The following is an 18,703-nucleotide window of genomic DNA, read 5'->3' on the forward strand; positions in this document are numbered from 1 at the left end:
ACAACCCATATCAGTCAACCACTATTTATAATATAACCCTTAAAATGAAGTATGTCCTATATGATAGAGGCTGCTCTTTGAGTCTGGCCTCGTCGACCTCCATGCAGGGTTCTTACACCTTTTCTAAAGTCAAATTCAAGCACTTTTCAAGCATTTTAAAGGTGCATTTTCAAGCTTTTCCATCACCTTACAGCTGTGGTAAATTACATATTTATATACAGTACATACACTCAGTGGCCAGTTTATTAGGTACACCTGTACAATCTAGTACAATCCAAGTGTTCTGCTATAAATTATACTTTCATCATGCCTATGTTCAGTTTTTTTTTTTACACTGTCATAGAGGTGTTAATTCAATTACTGTATATGTTTAGCAATGAAGTCATAGTGGTGGGGTAGAGCAGACATCTATCCTGCCCCCTTCATCATGTATATAAATACGGAGGACAAAGTAATAGAAACACCTCTCAATATATTACAGTATATATAATAAGAGAAATAGGAGGAAAATGTTGTCAAAAATCTAAATGTTTATCAATTTACCCTCACTGGTTGCAATTGCTTAAGTATTGTTCTGAATGCAGGCCATTCCCTTGAAGTATTTTCAAAGTGTAGCACTGCTACTTGTACTTAAGTAAAAGATTTGAATACTTCTTCTATCACAGGATATTGGTGTCTTCCTCCATATCCACTGTCCGTCAGACCAATTATCCGTAAAGACATTTATGGCTATAAAAGTGTCAACCATGAAACATTTCTTGTATATTTCTATAGATGAAATGGACCAGAAGGTAGACGTGTTGATTATTTTTTATGTTTAGTTTTTAATCGCAGTGTCACAAGCCATTCAGACCAAGAATACTAACAGAGTGTTGCTGAAACAGTCACATTTAGGTCCCAGATACAGGTCCACGGTTACAATGATTGTATTTGAAAGGCAGTGAAACAAAATACAGTAAATATTAAACTGAGCACACTGTGATGGATAACTTTAAAGACGAGGAGGTTTGTGAGGAGGACGTGTTGATTATAAAGACAAAGTCCTTATAATGTGAATGATCGGGAAAAAAAACATTTATTTACAAAACATCTATAAATGGAGCTCAAGGAAAAACGTATGGCTACACAACATTTGCAAATCTCACACACAGAACAATGATGATAAATATGAAGTGTTGCATTTCTCTAGCTTTAACAACCACAAAACAAAAGATCAACAAAAACAGTACAGTCGATCTAATGGTTCAAGTCTGCCTTATACTGGAAATGTATCCACTCACATGAGGTCAGCCAAGACAACTCACAGTATATATAACTTAATAACTCCTACACCCCGAAGGGTTTGATTGATATTTTCTTATTCATGGAGGGCATTTAAGCAAACATTCACATTGTCAAACATGGCTCTTAGCTGAACATTTCTTTAGTGTTGCATTAAGTGTGCTTTGATCTTTCTGAGTGACACATAAATGGTGTAAATGAGGAATTATTGACTGTAAATGAGTTACAACCAAAATGATGCAGCTTTACACAATACAAGCACTCATAAGCAAAGTCCTGCGTCTGTGAAATATTCTGATATGATATCTCTTTAGACGAGTTATTGTGTAAATGAGAACTAGCAGTTTTCCAGATGTACATAAATAGAATTATTTACAAAACATAAACTGTACATTTCTGTACCCTGAGCACTTCTTAGTGCCCTTACACAACCGGTCTCAAATCAGTACAGATATTAACACTTATACAAGCTGAAGCAATGTTAACATTGCAAGAAACATGAATATCTTAACGCAGCCACTCAAATGCCGTTCATATAAATAGCATTAAGCAACTCCATTCACACTAGATCACACACCATTCAGGGTTCATTTCTCCCAAACCATCTAGACTGTGCAATTGGGCATCATCAATGCTTTTGGTACTTTAGTAAGTATTATAAATACTAACAAAACAATACATGTTAAGCATCGTTTATGGGGAAGTTTAGAAAAGCAATACTTGGATGCTTTGACCCAAAACACGAACAGGAAACTCCAGAATTGACACTCAGTCATCAAGACCTACTCCCTGACTTATTTTGGTCATGCTTGTATTCGCATTGCTTCAGAAGTTGTGATGTTTATATGTACACTTTAGTAGATTTTGTATTCTCATACAAGGATTCAATTAATTCCAATCAATTGACAAATGAATGCGGTTCAATTATTGTATTTTCCACACTCTTGTCTATGCATGTAGTCCTACCCTTAAAGGGATAGTTCAGGTGTTTTGAAGTGGGGTTGTATAAGGTCCTTATCCATAGTAGGTGTATTACTTACAGTAGATGGCGGTCGGCACGCCGCCAGCATCGAGAAACCGACAGAAGCACCGGAGCAAAGCAATGTACTGATGTGGACGTGGACGGCAGAAAAACATAGTTTAGCCACCTAAAAGAAAGGCTCACCTAAAAAAATTTATATCCGTTTAAGTGTACGCTATATTTAAAATATTTTCCGATGGCGAACTGAACAGAAAGTGAAACGTATCTACAGTATACTGTTTTTTTCAGGCTTTGAAGAGAGCATAGATAAGTTTCACTTTCAGCTCAGTTCCGGCGAGATAAAGCGGTGAAAATATTGTAACATAGGTGAGCCTTTCTTTTAGGTGGCTAAAATAAGTTTTTCTGTTGTCCCCGTCCACAGTTCTGTATTACTTTGCTCCGGTGTCGGTACTCCTGTCTGTTTCTCCAAGCTGGGAGTGTGCCAACCATCATCTACTGTAGGTAATACACTGACTTTGGATAAGTACCTCATAAGACTCCACTTCAAAACAGCCAAACTATCCTTTTAACACTGACAAACGGAGAGACTGCAGGCTTCAAACAACTGGCGAAATCTAGATGCACTCTATTCGAAATTGCAACTTATCCACGTGAAGTTAACCATGGAAATAAAAAAGTGCAAACTGGGCATTACAGCTAAAGGAGATTTAAAAAAAATGTCTGAATGGCAGACAGTCAGGAACACTAGGCTTAAAATCGTACCTAATGTAAGAGACAAGTGACAGCTTTCATGTCATCATGAACTCCTGTCTGTAGGGCTGTACCGAATGGCTTTTCTTTCCATTCAAAGTGTCTATTGGTTTTTGAATGAAGCTTTCAATGTCTGACGCCATATTTTGTGACGTCATCAACCTAAAACAAAACGAGAGAGCATGACAAAGAGAGGGGAAGAGAAGGTGGAAGGTTGACTATAGCAGACGTTTCTGTACATTATTAATAACTTGCTCAGAACGCTGTTTTGTCTCCGCCCACCTGAACTCGTGATATTTTCTATAATTTTCTCGACCCACACATCACTACTACGCAGCCACCACTGGTCTAATTCTACAAATAGTATAATAGTAATAATATAAGTGTAGCCTGATCTTAATCTGCAACTGTGCAGAAACACCAAGATTAAAGATTAAACAGAAAGAATAGACATGCCAAAAACAGAAAGAAAAAATAAAAGCTGTGCAGCATTTGAATGTTGATTTATAATTTGAATGTCAACGTTACGAATGAAGCTTCGAGCTATTCGGTACAGCGCTACCTGTCTGCCATTCAAACGCCTCTCAGATTTTAGCACCTACAGTATAAGGTCATTGGCTTGCTAGTAGATAAAACCTGTTATAAAGAGGATTCATTTAGTGCGCATCATGAATTCACAGCCCCGTACTTCACAGAGGCTAATAAATATCATGCTACTCTAAATAAGATGTTGTAACCCTTAGGTAATATTGTTTGGGCAAACCACTCTCTACTCTTTATAATGTTTCCACATGGGCACTATTGTTCGATTGTATTGCACAAATTTATTAGGTCCACAGACCACAATCTTTCCGTCCACCGTCCTGCTGACTACGCCCAGCGACCGCTGGACACAACACTTCTGCTGAAGGAGAAACTTTGGTCCGAGCCCTTGTGCTTTCCCCAAGCGCCGAAGGGAACCACGATAACTGTGCTGTTGTCCTCTGAGCCATATTGAAGAGCCTGAGAGAAAAGAGGAACATAATAATTCAAAAAACATAAACATATGCATTAAAGGTCTGCTTACTGGCTGTTTGGACACTCGGAACAATTGTCTTAGACCTAAGATGACCTGGTGCTCCAGGACCATATTGCATCGATCTGTACTAGACTGTTTTTCTATATTTATGAGGGCTTATTTCCTTTTAAGTCAAGTTACACTGGAACCATCCAGGCTTTGGCAGGTGTATACATTTTTTTCCCAGCATTTAGAGTTGGGTTGATTTCCAGTTTTGCCGATCTGGTCCGGTGTACAAGTTTACACTGGTTTGATTTTACGCAAACCAGCTGAATCTGCATTTGTCATTATGACACTTTCTGTCAAATTAAAAAGTAGTCTACATCAGCAACCTCTGCTGACGGCGTCACGGCACTAAATCCAGCTTGTATCGCATTAGTAACAAGTAACATGACAAAGTGATCAACATTAACATTATTTTTGTTTATAAACGGCCTAACGGAGGCTGAGCCGAGGCCGGCAACATGAAGGAGATCAAATTTCAGTACGGGTGGGAGATGGGCATAAATGTTGTGTAGAAAATTCATGTGTTTTTGTGGTGACGAGACGATACGGCTTTCCGCCAGCCAGTGTATTGCAACGTTAGCGTAACGTAGCAGTGTAGTGTGTGTACAGTTAAGGCTATTTGTCTGTGAATAAATGCTACAACTCCTCAAGACGTAAGTTCCCGTGTCTTGAACCTGCTGATTAAAGTGACGGGGGTCACCAAAACTTTGGCAACTTTGGCCCAGGCTCACTTAAGGTGGGTTGACCTTTAAGGTGGACCAGCTATTCTCATTTTTGTGACAAGCCACTCCTCTGAGTTTTGGTGGAGTCAAGTGTGACACCTGGTGGTAAAATCCGGTACACCAGTCCGGTGTTTCAAACCGGTTTGAAAATGTTTACACCGGCCCAACTCTACTAGCAATACATATATTTGTAACATCAACAGTTAGAAAATAGAAGAAAGAAATAGAAGAAAAAACACATTATTTTTAAACAGCTTGTTGCCACTGCATTCAGAGTCTGTGATGGTTCAACTTTTTAAAAGTGCTGCTTCGGCTCGCTGTGTAACCATGGAAACCACAGAAACCACAGTGAGGGAAACGATACAAGAGTTGATTTTACTGGTGGCAACCGCCCACTGTCTGAAAGCACCTTTATCCTTTAAGGAACAAAATCATAGAGATGATACTGGATGAGATGATATAATGAGTGGTAGGTATTCATAAGATAGAGAGCAGAGTGCTTGTACACAATAAAACCTATTGGAAATTTCCAAACAGGAGATAAAGAAAAGTATTTTCTGAAAGACTTTCAACAGTGTACATGGTACAAGTTAATCTCTCCATAAAATGATGAGTGTGACAAAGGCTAATCCACGTGGACACTGTTTTGGGGATTTTGATTGTCTGTCTAGCAAAACATGTAAGCATTCATTCCAATAAAGTTGTCTATCTCAAACTCAAAGATGCCTGCCAATAAATAACCTCCTTATGCACTGGGCCTGCCATGAAACCACGGCAAATTCAAATCATTCATTCAAATCACAAAGCTATCCTACTTTACATACAGTGTGTGGTTTCACTATGGGCATGTTAAAAGCCAAGTATGAATATCTTACCTGGTCAGATATTCTCTGAGCTGCCTCCTTGGGGTCGTGGCACTGGTTGATGACATTACAGATCTCCTGACTGTTCATAATGAAGTTAATGCCGTCTGTGGTCAGCGCCAGGAACGAGTCATGGGCGTGGTGCAACTGAGGAAAGGGCAAGAAATATTTAGAAACACTTCTAACTATAGTCCTGTCAAGTAGCACTGAATTATTAATGTAATTTATAAGGGGTAATAAATATAACAAAACCTTAAAAGGGGAAACTACGTTGATGATAAAGCAGAGAACAAAAATAAAATTCTTAAATAATACCTAATTATACTGTAATCTGTAGACAGATCTACAAGTTGAGGCAGAAGTGAAAATGTGCATTGGTGGTTATTCAGGTTGGCAGATAGGAGAACAGCTATACAAAATATATCCAGATGTGCAATATTCATTGTAATATTTACATCACCACATTTAATGATTTAGTTAAAAGGTCAAATGTGCACAGAAATGTCAAAAGACGCAAATTGTAATAATGGCACTGTGCACATTTTTACTACAAGTCTGTGTTTGCATTATACCGTTGTATATACGTGATTAACAATAAAAACATTCTATGCACTTTGTGTTGAGGAGCTGAATTACTTACCCAGTGGACAAATGTGAAATATTATCCAAAGTTTTTATAAACTTTAATAAACCTACCGAGATTCTCTTGGTTTCAGGCTCAGCAATGACCCCCGTCTTCTTCAGGTCAAAGTCTCCGATGCTGCGCGTCATGGCCAACCTGCCGTTGACGTTTGACTGTCCCAGACTATTCCAGGTGATAAAACCCCCACTTTTCCTTATCCTTGAGGCAGGTGCAGAGGGAGAGAGGTATACAAAGAATTACTTCAATTGATAGAGAAAGAGTGAGAGAGATCACGTGAGGCGATGCGTTGCTACCTCTGGCATGATAATCTTAATAATATCCTGTAGTGTGATGCTCCATCATTTTTAAATCTTGTAGTGTGTGCATGTTTGAGATTCGAGAGAAGAATATCTGTGGAGATTCTCCTTGAGTGCGTGATGCAACCTGATTTAAAAATCAGGTCTTTTATGTCAGGATTTTAAAACTCCGGTAGTCTGAGCCCAGCTTTAAAAGCCCTGCACTTCCACACAGGTGTTTTCATTCATTCTGGCTGATGACAGTTCTGCTCAGGTTTAAATTGGGTGACACTATTCTGGGAATTATGTGAGGTAATAATAAGAAACATAAAGATGTACGTTGTTCTAACAGGCAAAACAAATCTTCAGGAACCATTATGTTTCAAACCACTATCTCCCGCTGATGTTCTTTGCCTAAACTGACAAACGTGGCATTATCAACATAATCTTTGTACCTCTCTTTCTCATCTTTCCTCTCAGGAGTGTGGTCGACAGTGAGTTTAAGGGCCTTGCCCTTGCGGCACATCATGGCGCGGCTATCACCCACACTGCCCACCACCAGCTCGATGCCGTCCCTCAGCAGGGCCACAGTGGAGGTGGTTCCTGCGTTCACCCCGGGTACTATAGAGACATAAAAGGAAACATTAGAGGTGGAACGTGCCATAAAAAGGTCCACACAAAAAGTCACTGTTCACATTGTTCACAACAACCACATGGTGTATCTCACACTCTCGCATCCACACATTAAAACATTAACACATGGGTGGGAAGTCATATAGTGGACTTACAGGAAACTAGAGATTACACAGTAAACAATAGAGGAGGCAGTCACACATGCAACTGTTTCAGCAAAAGAGTTGAGGTTCAGACAGCAAATTTTACAGCAGAGTTAAGTTTAAGGCTGAAACTAAATATAATCAATGTTAACTAACAACACTTATCAGTGTCCAGTACTGATCTTAATCTTCAAAAAACACACTCATATAAAAAGAAAACTACTAATTTTTCTTAATACTTCCTAAGAGGGACAGTTTGTTTTATTTATATATTTTGCATGCATTTATCTAGAGTTACAAATGTGGAAAAATTCACCACTAATCTGTCATGATATCAAATATAATGACTTGGTACTTGGTGATGGTAATTTGTAACAATTTATATTAATTTGGGCAAACAGTAAATCGTCACTTTAACTTGGTTCCAGCCTACTTTATGTGTCTGGAGAATATTTAACTACACATAAACACTAAACTTTAGTTCCTTATGGTCTGACAAATCTGATAAAGCAGCTTCAAATGTCATTATATGGATTTATCGGCTGACATTTGTAAACCTGCATTAGACCTTTATCTCTCCAAAGAGATAAATGAGATTTTAAATGTGTTTTTTAAGCCTAATCTGCATTTTAAACATGCTGCATCTCATGGACTAGACCTGTCACTGACAACATACATCTCATACAACTGGTCAAACTGAAGCACTGTCTCACAAGAAGCTTTGCATACACTTGGTGAGAGAAGACAAGAAAAGGAAGAGAGAGAGAGAGAGCGGAGTGAGAGAAAGATAGGGAACCTTCCAGTAGTCCAGGATTTAGGACCCGCTGGACTCTCCATCAATATCTAGCCTCTCGTCATCCACATTGGTGCCAAGGGCCTCCAGCTCTTAGCTGGGTCAGCAGCTGCCGTAGATAACATGCACACACACAGGCATATTGGGACATTTCACACAGCGTGGCCGATTTAGAGCCACATTACAGGTATACTAGCTTTTATATCAACAGATAACCTTAATCAGACATAATGCCGCTTGAGAAAAGTCAAGCTAATTTGAAAAGTTTCTATACGACAAGGGCAAACATGTAGACCACATAATTTATTGAGAGAAACGTTTTGCATTCATTTGTTTGAGTGGTGCTCAAATTACCCATAAAATCAATTTCAATGCTCATGCTAAACAATATACTTTGCAGATTGACAAAATATCAACAGCTGGGTGACAAATTAAAGGAAACACACAACATGAAGTGTCTTTAAAAAGTGTTGGACCACCACAAGACTTTACAGCTTCAGCATTGGCATAAACTCTACAAGACCTCTACTGAAAGATGTGTAGGTCATTCTTACAAAGATAGTCCCTCATTTGGGGTTTCTGATGGTGGAGCGCACTAGTCTAACACGCCAATCCACAATCTTCCACCAGTGTTTAACTGGGTTGAGATCTGGTGACTGTGAAAACCGTAGCATAGGATTCACATCATTTTTATAATCATCAAAAAACATTCAGTGACCCCTCATGCCCTCTCACGGAAAGATCCACATTCGTTACGTTTATCCAGACCATAGACAGTATATAAAGATCGACAACATGACATCTCCCCAAAAGTGAAGACAAAACATCTCGATTGCCCCCTGGTGGCTGGCTGCAGTATAGGTCATAAACCCCGCCTCCATGTTAGCGGATGGGACATGGGCAAACTTAAAAGTCAAAGTAGATGTCAAATAAATTTTCCCCAAAGATGGTTTCTGTCATTTTAGGTATTTCTCATCACGCTAATGTAGGGCTAACAAGATATTGTAATATAGCATAAATGTTGTCTTTTCCTGGTTTTAAAGGCGTACCAGACTGTCTTATCTGCTCTATTAGTTGCCTTTACCCACTTAGCCATTATATCTCCATTACTGATGATTATTTATCAAGAAATCTCATTGTGTAAATATCAATAGTCAACCTTATATCATCGCAATATTGATAGAGGTATTTGATAAAAATTATTGTGATATTTGAATTTCTCCATATTGCACAGACCTACGCTGATGTACGTTCAATTGTTCATTTTTCTGATAAGTTTGGTTTTAATGAGTTATTTGATGCAATAAAAAGAGGGCGAGACTTCATAATTGACAGCTGCTTTGAGTGGAGTAGTCGAGGAGGGGAAATGTATGTGAAGTAGGAACGCACTAACGTAGCAGCTAGGTGGCTTTCTCGCTCACAAGCGAGATATCGATACCGTGGCTCCAGTTCCCCGATCACTACTGCCCAGACTCTGGCTCCAAATGACGTCAAAATCTCAAGATGGCAGCTCCGGTATTGAGGATATTTTGGCTTCACTTTTGTACAGTGGGAGGAAGTGGAGACGTGTCGTCCATCTATATATACAGTCTATGATCCACACTAAGGTTTACTCAGGTTTTTCCTTTAATTTGTTGCCTTTCTGTATGTGTAGATGAGTAATGAAGCAGTGAAGCACTAGTGTTTGCTCTACTATTAGCTGTTATTGTTCCATCGGTTATTAAGTAACTTTGGGTTAAATGACAGACCTCTAACCAAAAGTGCTTGGGTCAAGTCAGTTGGGATATCCAAGGCTTCAAAGCCTAAGTAGGATAAGTAAGTTAGGTTTTGAAGAGAGAAGAAAAAAGTGTCATTACATAAATACATGTATGTGTATATATACACACAGTATATCTGTCTACATGTAACATGAAAGAACCTACCATTTGGAGAGAAGTGGAAGTGCCTTGCAAGAGCTTTGTCTATTTCAAGGAAGGCCTTCGTTAAAACTACTTCCAGATTGGACTCGTCTGCCACAAGGTCCCTGAAACAACAACCAAAAGACTACATTGATCAGAATATCAGCAACAAAAAGTGTTTTTTGCTATCATCTAACAATTTCAGACATTCAAACTGTTAATCAGTCAATTCAATTCCTGTGACAATGACTAGTATATAAATGTGATAACAGAATATTTAATGAATTTCTTACTTGATGAATTTTTCCATGTATTTTTCACAAAAGTCAGCCGCTTCTGGCCCGCCGTGCCCATCAAACACAGCAAAGTAGAGGATGCTGTCAGTCATTTGGGAGACCTGGAAGCGGTCTTCATTCCCTTTGCGTTGACCGATGAGCGAGGCACAGCCTACTTTCGATAAACTGACTTTGGGAATGGGCTTGCCGTAGCGAATGCTGGAAGGCAGCAGAATGGGCTCATCAATACGATTGTCCCAGATGCCAAATGAATCCCAAGTAGTTGGGCGGCCACTGCCGTCTGCATCAAAGCGTGTGTTGCTGTGACGTTTTTCTGAAGGGCTGTAAAGATGTCTCCGGAAGAATGTGAACTGGAGGTGGCTGTCCTTCTGGAATGAAAGTGGGACTAGGGCCGTCTGTAAAAGACCATTACGTCCCACGTGAGGACCACTGCACCTTGCCAGGCGCGCGAGACAGGCTGCTGACATCACACTGACAGCACAAAAACTGGGAAAGCACTGGATGAAGAGGTAGAGAGATCTGCTGGTTGAGCAACGAAGAAAAAACGGTTAGACTGGACGCAGAATTTTAATGAACATTACAAAAAACGTTGTTTGTTCAGGAGGGCCCCACAGTACCAGGATGTCTAAAATGTTGCAGCTATTGACACCAACACTGTGTTATTTGTTTTAAAAGGTCTTTTTAAACTAGAAATCCTTAAGTAAATGCAAACAATAGGAACAGGTTTATGATGCAAACCCTTTACTTGTTTACAACAGGTGTTTAAAACAGTGACCTAGTTAAGAAAGGCTAGTGGGGCGAGAAAGGAATGTGAGCTGGAAGGGTTAGATGATTGACAGAAAAGAAGACATTTACATTTGTTTTTTGCACCTTACTGATAATTTCCATTGTTTGTATTTTGTTTATTTGAAACTCTTTCCCACTTTGAATTACAACTGCTGCACAACAATTTTCCTCAGGATAAATACAGTTTTATCTTATCTTATTAGGATTTGTGGCTTTTCTTTGTCAAATATTTATTTATGTTCTTTGTCCCTGGGAAATTGTTAAAGACAGTATCACTAGTTTTTTTTACTTCTGACAAATTACACATAATTAATGGGGAAACTATCAGAAGATTGATAAAAAAAATTAAAGCAGTTAGCTGCAGCCCCATAGGTCTTGAGTTCACATCTTTCAAATCTGACCCCAAATAACCTTATTACACATGTAGATAGATCGATAGTAGATAGATAGCAACTTTATTGATCCCGAGGGAAATTCAAGTTTCCAGCATCACATTTCAATAGTGCAAAACATGTTAGTAAAAAGGCAGTAAAAAAAGTTAGTAGTGCAAAGTACAAAAACAATATACCAAATATAAAAATACAAGGAGATGAAGAAAACTGAATATAGTGCAGGGTAACAGCTGTGATACACGACTATTAAAAAGGTGAATATAGTGCAGAAGAGACTGTTAAAAATGCTTATAGTGCATTATTATCTGTCCTCCTAATGATGGAAAATAAGCACTTTGTGTTAGTCAACTGATCTAGGGCTGCAATTAAAGATTATTATCATTGTTGATTAATCTAAATAAAATCATATTATTATTATGAAATCAACTGTTTTATTAATGCGTTGCAAACATTTGCTGATGTTTACATAACATTTGAACACAATAAGTAAATATTAATAACACATACGATCAATACATGACCTTCTTATCCCACAAGACTCACAAACATGTAGCAGCAGTTACATCCAGATACATACTATATATCCTAGCTTTTACTTTTAGCTTGTTTTTATTTTCTAATCTTCGATATTTTTATGACTGTTTTAATTATGTCTTAATGTTCTATTGCACTTTGCAGCAATGTTCTTGAATGTTTATGTAAAGCACTTTGAATTGCTGAAATGTGCTATACACATAAAGATGCCTTGCCTTACATTTTAGGTTACATGAATGATGCAACTCTCTACAGGCATTAAGCTGCTTGAGCTAACAATACACAGATATCCCTCTAATGTAAACACATGTGGTGTTTCAGTAAGACTAGTGTTACTTCAATAATCATTAATAACACATACTTATTGCAGTTATGATGAAAACAAACAGGACAAAGGACACAGTTTTAGGTTTTGGCGGCGTTAGCATCGATTAGCTCGATGGCTATCTTTAGCTAGGTGGCTAGCTAACATTAGCTAGCAGTTGTCCAACATTATTGAGACTATTCCTTCTACCTTTCAGTGGTGTGTTGACTTAAACCATACCTTTGACGTCTTAGGTGTATTAATACGCTTTAATCCTCTGCTGGTTTCTTGAACTCGCTTAGTAACTGAATTAACCCACCGTCCCCGTCCTCGTCCTCGTCCTCGTCCTCGTCCTACTGTTGTGGATCCTCAATGTTATCAAACACGGCCTGTGATGTGAGACCGCGAACCAATCAGAAGCCGAGAAACAGTTACGCCCCACGCAGAGCGCAGGTGATTGGTCGACGAAGCCGTGATTGACAGCTGTATGCACCAATCCGTGATCGGCAAATTTTAGCATTCCGCAGCCAGTCAGAGAAGCTTTTCATTTCTATTACATAAGTCCCATAAGTCATTTGCGACCTGAATGTTTACCCTATTCCTCCTTTACTTACTAAATTGGCCTCTTGTAACACACTTTTGATTACTAATGTGTAATTCATTTATTTTGCATACATATTCAACAGAACATTTTTCTAGCTTCAATGTAAGTAAGTAAGTAAGTAAGTAAGTAAAGCTTTATTTATATAGCACCTTTTAAAACACACAGTTACAAAGTGCTTCACACACAAGAAGAAACATCAAACAATGAAAAAAACAAGGAAAAATTACAATATGACACACAGGAAAAATGAGAAACAGGTAAAAAAAACAAACACATGTGGATGAGGCCTATAGAAAGGCTTGCCTATAGAGATGGTTTTTTAGAAGCTGCTTAAAACAGCCCAGAGATTCAGCAGCTCTAATAGATTGGGGGAGGTGATTCCAGAGAGTTGGGCTAAGACAGGAAAGGCCCGATCACCTTTTGTTTTGCAGTTTGAGCGGGGGATGGATAAATGGCAGAGATTGTAATGTGACCCAGTGACTCCAAAATGGATAACATAAAAATTGTACTACACTGGACACATAGGAGTAGGACACACCTCTTCATATTGGACTTTAGTGCTTATTTTAATACAAAAATGTAAACATAAATACATATAATTTGCAGTGCAAATTTCCCCACTGCGGGACTAATAACGGAATATCTTATCTTATACATACATACATACAGTATATACAGTACATACATACATACATACATACATACATACATACATACATACATACATACATACATACATACATACATACATACATACATACATACATACATACATACATACATACATACATACATACATACATAAATACATACATACATACATACATTTATACGTACATCTCCCACGGCTAATACAGTTGAACCTGCAGAGTTGTTTTAGGTCTCGCCGGCCAGTTGTCCAGAACCCACATTCTTTCATACCTGTGTTGGCACTCTTATTTATAAGAACTGGGTATTTACAGCAGCCCAAATTCCTTGCACACTGCTGTAACATTGATTTACATATTTTACAAAAATCAGTGTTAGCAGTGCACTTTAGGTGCAGACTTTTAATGTTACTTCACATTTTTGAAACAATGGAATGTCTTATGTTACCTGTAGATATGTGAAATAAAACAACTCTTATCAATTATGTCAACATGTAGGCCTACTCTTTCAGCAGCAGCAGTTGGTTGCTTTTCTCCCAAAGCATAGTTTTAATGCTGCTACCATTTTCTGTTTATTTTACACTAGAGGATTTAAGGGTCAGATATTGACATGTTAGGGGTCACAGACAGATCTATACACTGTAATTTCTACTATCATAGTCATTAAAATGTGAGACCCTCTCTGTGTCTATGTGGTTACATGCAGGACACCATCTCAGCACTGGAGAGCTCCTTCAGCGACAGGCTGCTCCATCCAAAGTGTGTGAAGGAGCGCTGTTGCAGGTCCTTTCTTCCTGCAGCTGTCAGACTCCACAACCAGCACTGCTCCCAGTAGACCACTTACACTTACACACCTAAAAAACTGACAATAACCTGATATTTTCAGGTGGAATTTCATTCATTCTCACTGTGCAATATAATTTTCCACTTGTGCAATTTTGTTAATAGTCTTTACTGTATATACTGCTCCTATTTTTATACTTCCTTCTATTTAAATGGTTCATATTTTGTTACACTTTGTTTAGCTCTTTTTTACTGTGTTAGCTGATGCATCTTGTTTTTTGCACTATCCCCTTTGCTGCTGTACACTGCAAATTTCTGCAGGACTAATAAAGGAATATCTGATCTTATCTTATCTTATCTTAATTATTTTATTATTTTATTTACTGTCTAAATACTATGTAGGCACCATTTTATAACAGCTGCTATAAAAAAATTAAGTCTGTGATACAGTAAGATAGACACGTTTGCACTCGAAATATATAGTCTATATCTGAAATCACATATCACAGAATGTGATGGGTCACTGAATTTGTCGTAACACCCTTCCTTCACTTCCTGATCAGCGGACCAATCACAGCGCTCCCTCCTCTAACGTCCAGTGACGTAGACAGCTGTGGTACTTCCTCGTTTGTTTCCTGAGCTTGAACCGAAACCAGACGTCCAGTTTCAGCATGCATCTGTCCAGGTAAAACAGCTTATAAACAGCTTATTTTAACTTTAGATGATCCTGCTGCGTAACAATACTGTTTTACTTTTAATCTAGAGACTGATTAAGCAGTGGATGTTTGTGTTTTTAGCCATATACCACTGACAGTGAGCGTTGCTGTAGCGTTGCTGTAGCGTTGCTAAGGTTAAACAGCTAGCTGTGGACTATAACGGCTGGTTGTGAGTCATCAAACCGTCTTCTTTGGTTCCGTTAATTTACCGTTTAACCGGCTGATGTCGGTGCAGATGTTTATCTACTCTGTACAGTACACTGTGTTCATTATGTATCTACACAACTGCAGGCCACTCCTCTTCTAACAGCTAGCTAACCCAGCCTTGAATACACCACGTCCTCTCGGATGATAAGCCTGGATCATCTTAAGTTAATGTTCACACTTAAACACAGATAGCTAACTAACACAGCTAGATAACTGCAGATTGTTGTGCTACTGACTTATACAGATACAGATAGATTTATTTATTTATCCCCGATGGGATTCTCGGTTTCTGCAGTCCACCGAGACATATACACATATTCATACTGCACAATCATCAATGACAGAGGGAACACAGTATAGGGGGCATATGGGGAGGTGCAAGATCAATAAAAGTACAAGAATACAAATATTTGCAATAAAAACAATAAATAGAAGAATAAAAACCAGACGAAATAAAAAGAATAAAGGAATAAATAGAATAAAGTGCCAAGAGTATTGCACATTGCAAATTACATTCCAGGAATGTACCTAATTGCAAACACGGTCAACCTTTATATGGTTAGTGCAAAAATAACTTTACATTCAAAGTAAATAAAACATGTTAAGTTATTTTGCACTATTGCATTATACTACTAGTACTAATAATAGTGTAATAAAAGTGTATTTGCTATATGCTTTACAAACATCAAATAATAAGAAAAATCTAGTTCACATTTTAATAATAATAATAATATATTTATTATATATTATATATATATATACATAATAGCAAGAAAATGTCTAATTACTAATAATTATTAAAAAAAATAATTTACAGGTTTAATAAATGCTAAACATCATAACTAGGGCTAACAATTAATATTTATTTTGATTGTTGATTGATCTGCCGGTTATTTTCTAAATTTATCATTATGTCTATTGTCTTTAAAATGTGAGGAAATAGTGAAAAATGCCCATCACAATTTCCCAGACCTCAAGTTGACATCTTCAACCTGATTGTTTGCAGTCTAAAACTTAAAAATATTCAATTTATCTTGTATAGAGAACTGAGAATTTGAGAAGTCAGAACCAGTGCATATTTTGTTATTTTAACTTAAAATTATTTATTATCAAAATATTTGGTGGATAATGTTCTCTCAGTTGACTAAAATTGATTAATCACCTAATTGTTATAACTTTATTATTATTATTATTATTATAGGATTTATTGTAGGACTTTTGTATGTGACTGCATTAATTTTAGCCAGCTAGGTGTACCAAATGAATTGGCAGTTGAGTGCAGGTAGTACATACAATAATGATATTTCTGTTCCCATAAATCTTAACTACAGTGGAAACAGACAGCAAACCATTTTCAAACGAAGGTCAGATGGACAGAAAAGTGATCAAATTGATGTCAGATGTCTGAATTGTAGCCATGGTTGTCTTTGGTATTTATTTGGTAATCCCCGTTTTATAGCCTCTAATGAATTTGACGTTTGTTTTTTCCTATTATCCTACCCATCATGGCTAACTAAGTCAATAACATGCATGTATTACATGTGAACTGACAGTAAGGCGGTACTGCTTGTAGCTGCTTAAGCCAGGATTACACTGACAGGGTTTATTTAAAAACACTGTCCTGTTCTTCTGTCATACTGCTTACATCATTCTCACACACACCTCTAGTTTATTCTTAAAAAACATCAGGGCTTCACACATGGAGCACAGTGATCAGCATGTGTTCCTGATGAAGAAAGATGACACAATCACCCTGTTTTTTTGTTTCCTCCAGGGTTGGACTTTACATGAAGAGAAGAAAGCGGGGCTGCTCTAAAGTCTGAACATTTTTTGTCTTCCTCCATCTGGCCGTCACTCTCTCTGCCTCTTCAGATTGGTGCTTATCCCCTCTCCCACCTTGCCAACATGCTGTGTTGGGGTAATGCAAAGGATGGACAGCTGGGTATTGGCACAGAGAGGAACCCCATGTTTGAGCCGAGGAACTGTCATGTGTTCAGTGGCAGGGGACTGAAAGAGGTGACCTGTGGAGGGCAACACTCAATGTTCCTGCTGCACGATGGTAGTGTGTACACATGTGGTTCTAACAGCTGTGGACAGCTGGGCCACGACAAACCAGGGACTTCCCCAGGTAAGCTTTAAGCATCAGCAGATCCACTGACCTTAGATTAATCATTACAAATTGTGGGCTATTGCACCACCACCACCTGCTTTCAGTAGGTGTGAGTGGAAAGTTACCAATCCAGTGTGAGTGTGTGGGTGAACATGACATGGTGTGTTTACCAGGCTGTTTGTATTGGTGCTTGGCTCTAGGGATGGCAACGCTGGCCAGTCGGTCAGTCCAACACTTTGGTTCTGAGTAAAATATCTTGTCAGCTCCTGTTTACATTCAGTTTTCCCATCTGAAATACTTACAACAGTATTTTTTTTAACACTGTCTTCACAGTATAGTCTTCAACAAAATTACAAATTTACATTACTATTTTATATTCTTACTTATGTTTATATTTAAGCCCTATATTTTAACTGCACTATTTTATGCCTTAGATTATAATTTTGCTTTTACTTTTACTTGTGTGATTTTCCCTTTTATATAAACATATTTTATGAGCATTGTTGAAGGAACCCGAGACCAAAGGTTTTCATTGCCAATGACTGCTTTGCCGGAATTGACAAATAAATAACCTTGAACCTTGAACCCTTGGATGGATTGCCGTAAAATTTGGTACAGACGCTCATGGTTCCCATAGGATCAATTGTCGTAACTTTGCCCCGCTGACATTTTATCCAGCGTCAAGTCAACATTTAATTTTGTCCAATACTTTGGTTTATGACCTGCGAAACTGATGACATTCCCATCAGCATAAGCTGATGCAAATATTAGCATGCTAACAGGCCAATCTAAGATAGTGAACATGGTAAACATTATACCTGCTGAACAATCAGCATGGCAGCTAGAGGTATATCGCAAAATTGTGTTTTGTGATACCGTATAGATCCTCCAAAACACTATTGATTTTTAATTAATAGTTTTCATGCACATATTTGTGACAGAGCGGCTCAGATTGCACAAAAAGTAGTGCTGTGATGTTGGGTGATACAGAAATGCAGATCCCACTGTTCTGCTTGCATAAAAATTGCTTTTTTTTACTCAGATTTTATGCATATGGTGGTGTGTTCTCTATACTATGACAGTTTTCCTAATATTAGATTTAAAACATTGGTAATACATTGAATCGTAACCCCTGTATCATGATGCGTATCGTATCGCCAGATTCTTGCCAATACATGGGCCTAATGGTAGCATTGTCATTGTGAGCATGTCAGCATGAGGATGTGAGCATTTAGCTCAAAGTAACACTGTACCCAAGTTCAGCCTCATAGAGCTGCA

At 38.1% G+C, this 18,703-nt stretch overlaps 2 protein-coding genes across 5 annotated transcripts in view; one reads left to right on the forward strand and one right to left on the reverse strand.

Annotated features, from left to right (window-relative positions):
• Positions 1-804: 804 nt before the first annotated feature.
• Positions 805-12,756, reverse strand: ppm1kb (protein phosphatase, Mg2+/Mn2+ dependent 1Kb). 3 transcript variants are annotated; one of them, XM_074629374.1, is made up of 7 exons: positions 12,599-12,756; positions 10,340-10,864; positions 10,071-10,171; positions 7,035-7,200; positions 6,358-6,502; positions 5,674-5,808; positions 805-4,015 (listed from the first exon to the last, which is right to left on the reverse strand). In XM_074629374.1, exons 2-7 carry the CDS (start codon positions 10,807-10,809, stop codon positions 3,884-3,886), a joined length of 1,149 nt encoding a protein of 382 aa, XP_074485475.1. In that variant the 5' UTR covers positions 10,810-10,864; positions 12,599-12,756; the 3' UTR covers positions 805-3,883. The 3 variants fall into 3 exon arrangements, with proteins under 3 accessions (XP_074485475.1, XP_074485476.1, XP_074485477.1); XM_074629375.1 differs by having other exon boundaries at positions 10,340-10,861; positions 12,599-12,745; XM_074629376.1 differs by having other exon boundaries at positions 10,340-10,861; positions 12,678-12,741.
• A 2,181-nt stretch (positions 12,757-14,937) lies between these two features.
• herc3 (HECT and RLD domain containing E3 ubiquitin protein ligase 3) overlaps positions 14,938-18,703 on the forward strand; it is a 29,668-nt gene continuing 25,902 nt past the window's right edge. The window contains exons 1-2 of one of the 2 annotated variants that reach the window (XM_074629377.1): positions 14,938-15,077; positions 17,090-17,443. In XM_074629377.1, the coding sequence (XP_074485478.1) occupies positions 17,221-17,443 (223 nt within the window). In that variant the 5' untranslated portion in view covers positions 14,938-15,077; positions 17,090-17,220. The remainder of the gene's footprint in view (positions 15,078-17,089; positions 17,444-18,703) is intronic. The other variant, XM_074629378.1, reaches the window with a different exon arrangement.

This window comes from Sebastes fasciatus, chromosome 3 (assembly GCF_043250625.1).
Source record: "Sebastes fasciatus isolate fSebFas1 chromosome 3, fSebFas1.pri, whole genome shotgun sequence".
Lineage (NCBI taxonomy): Eukaryota > Metazoa > Chordata > Actinopteri > Perciformes > Sebastidae > Sebastes > Sebastes fasciatus.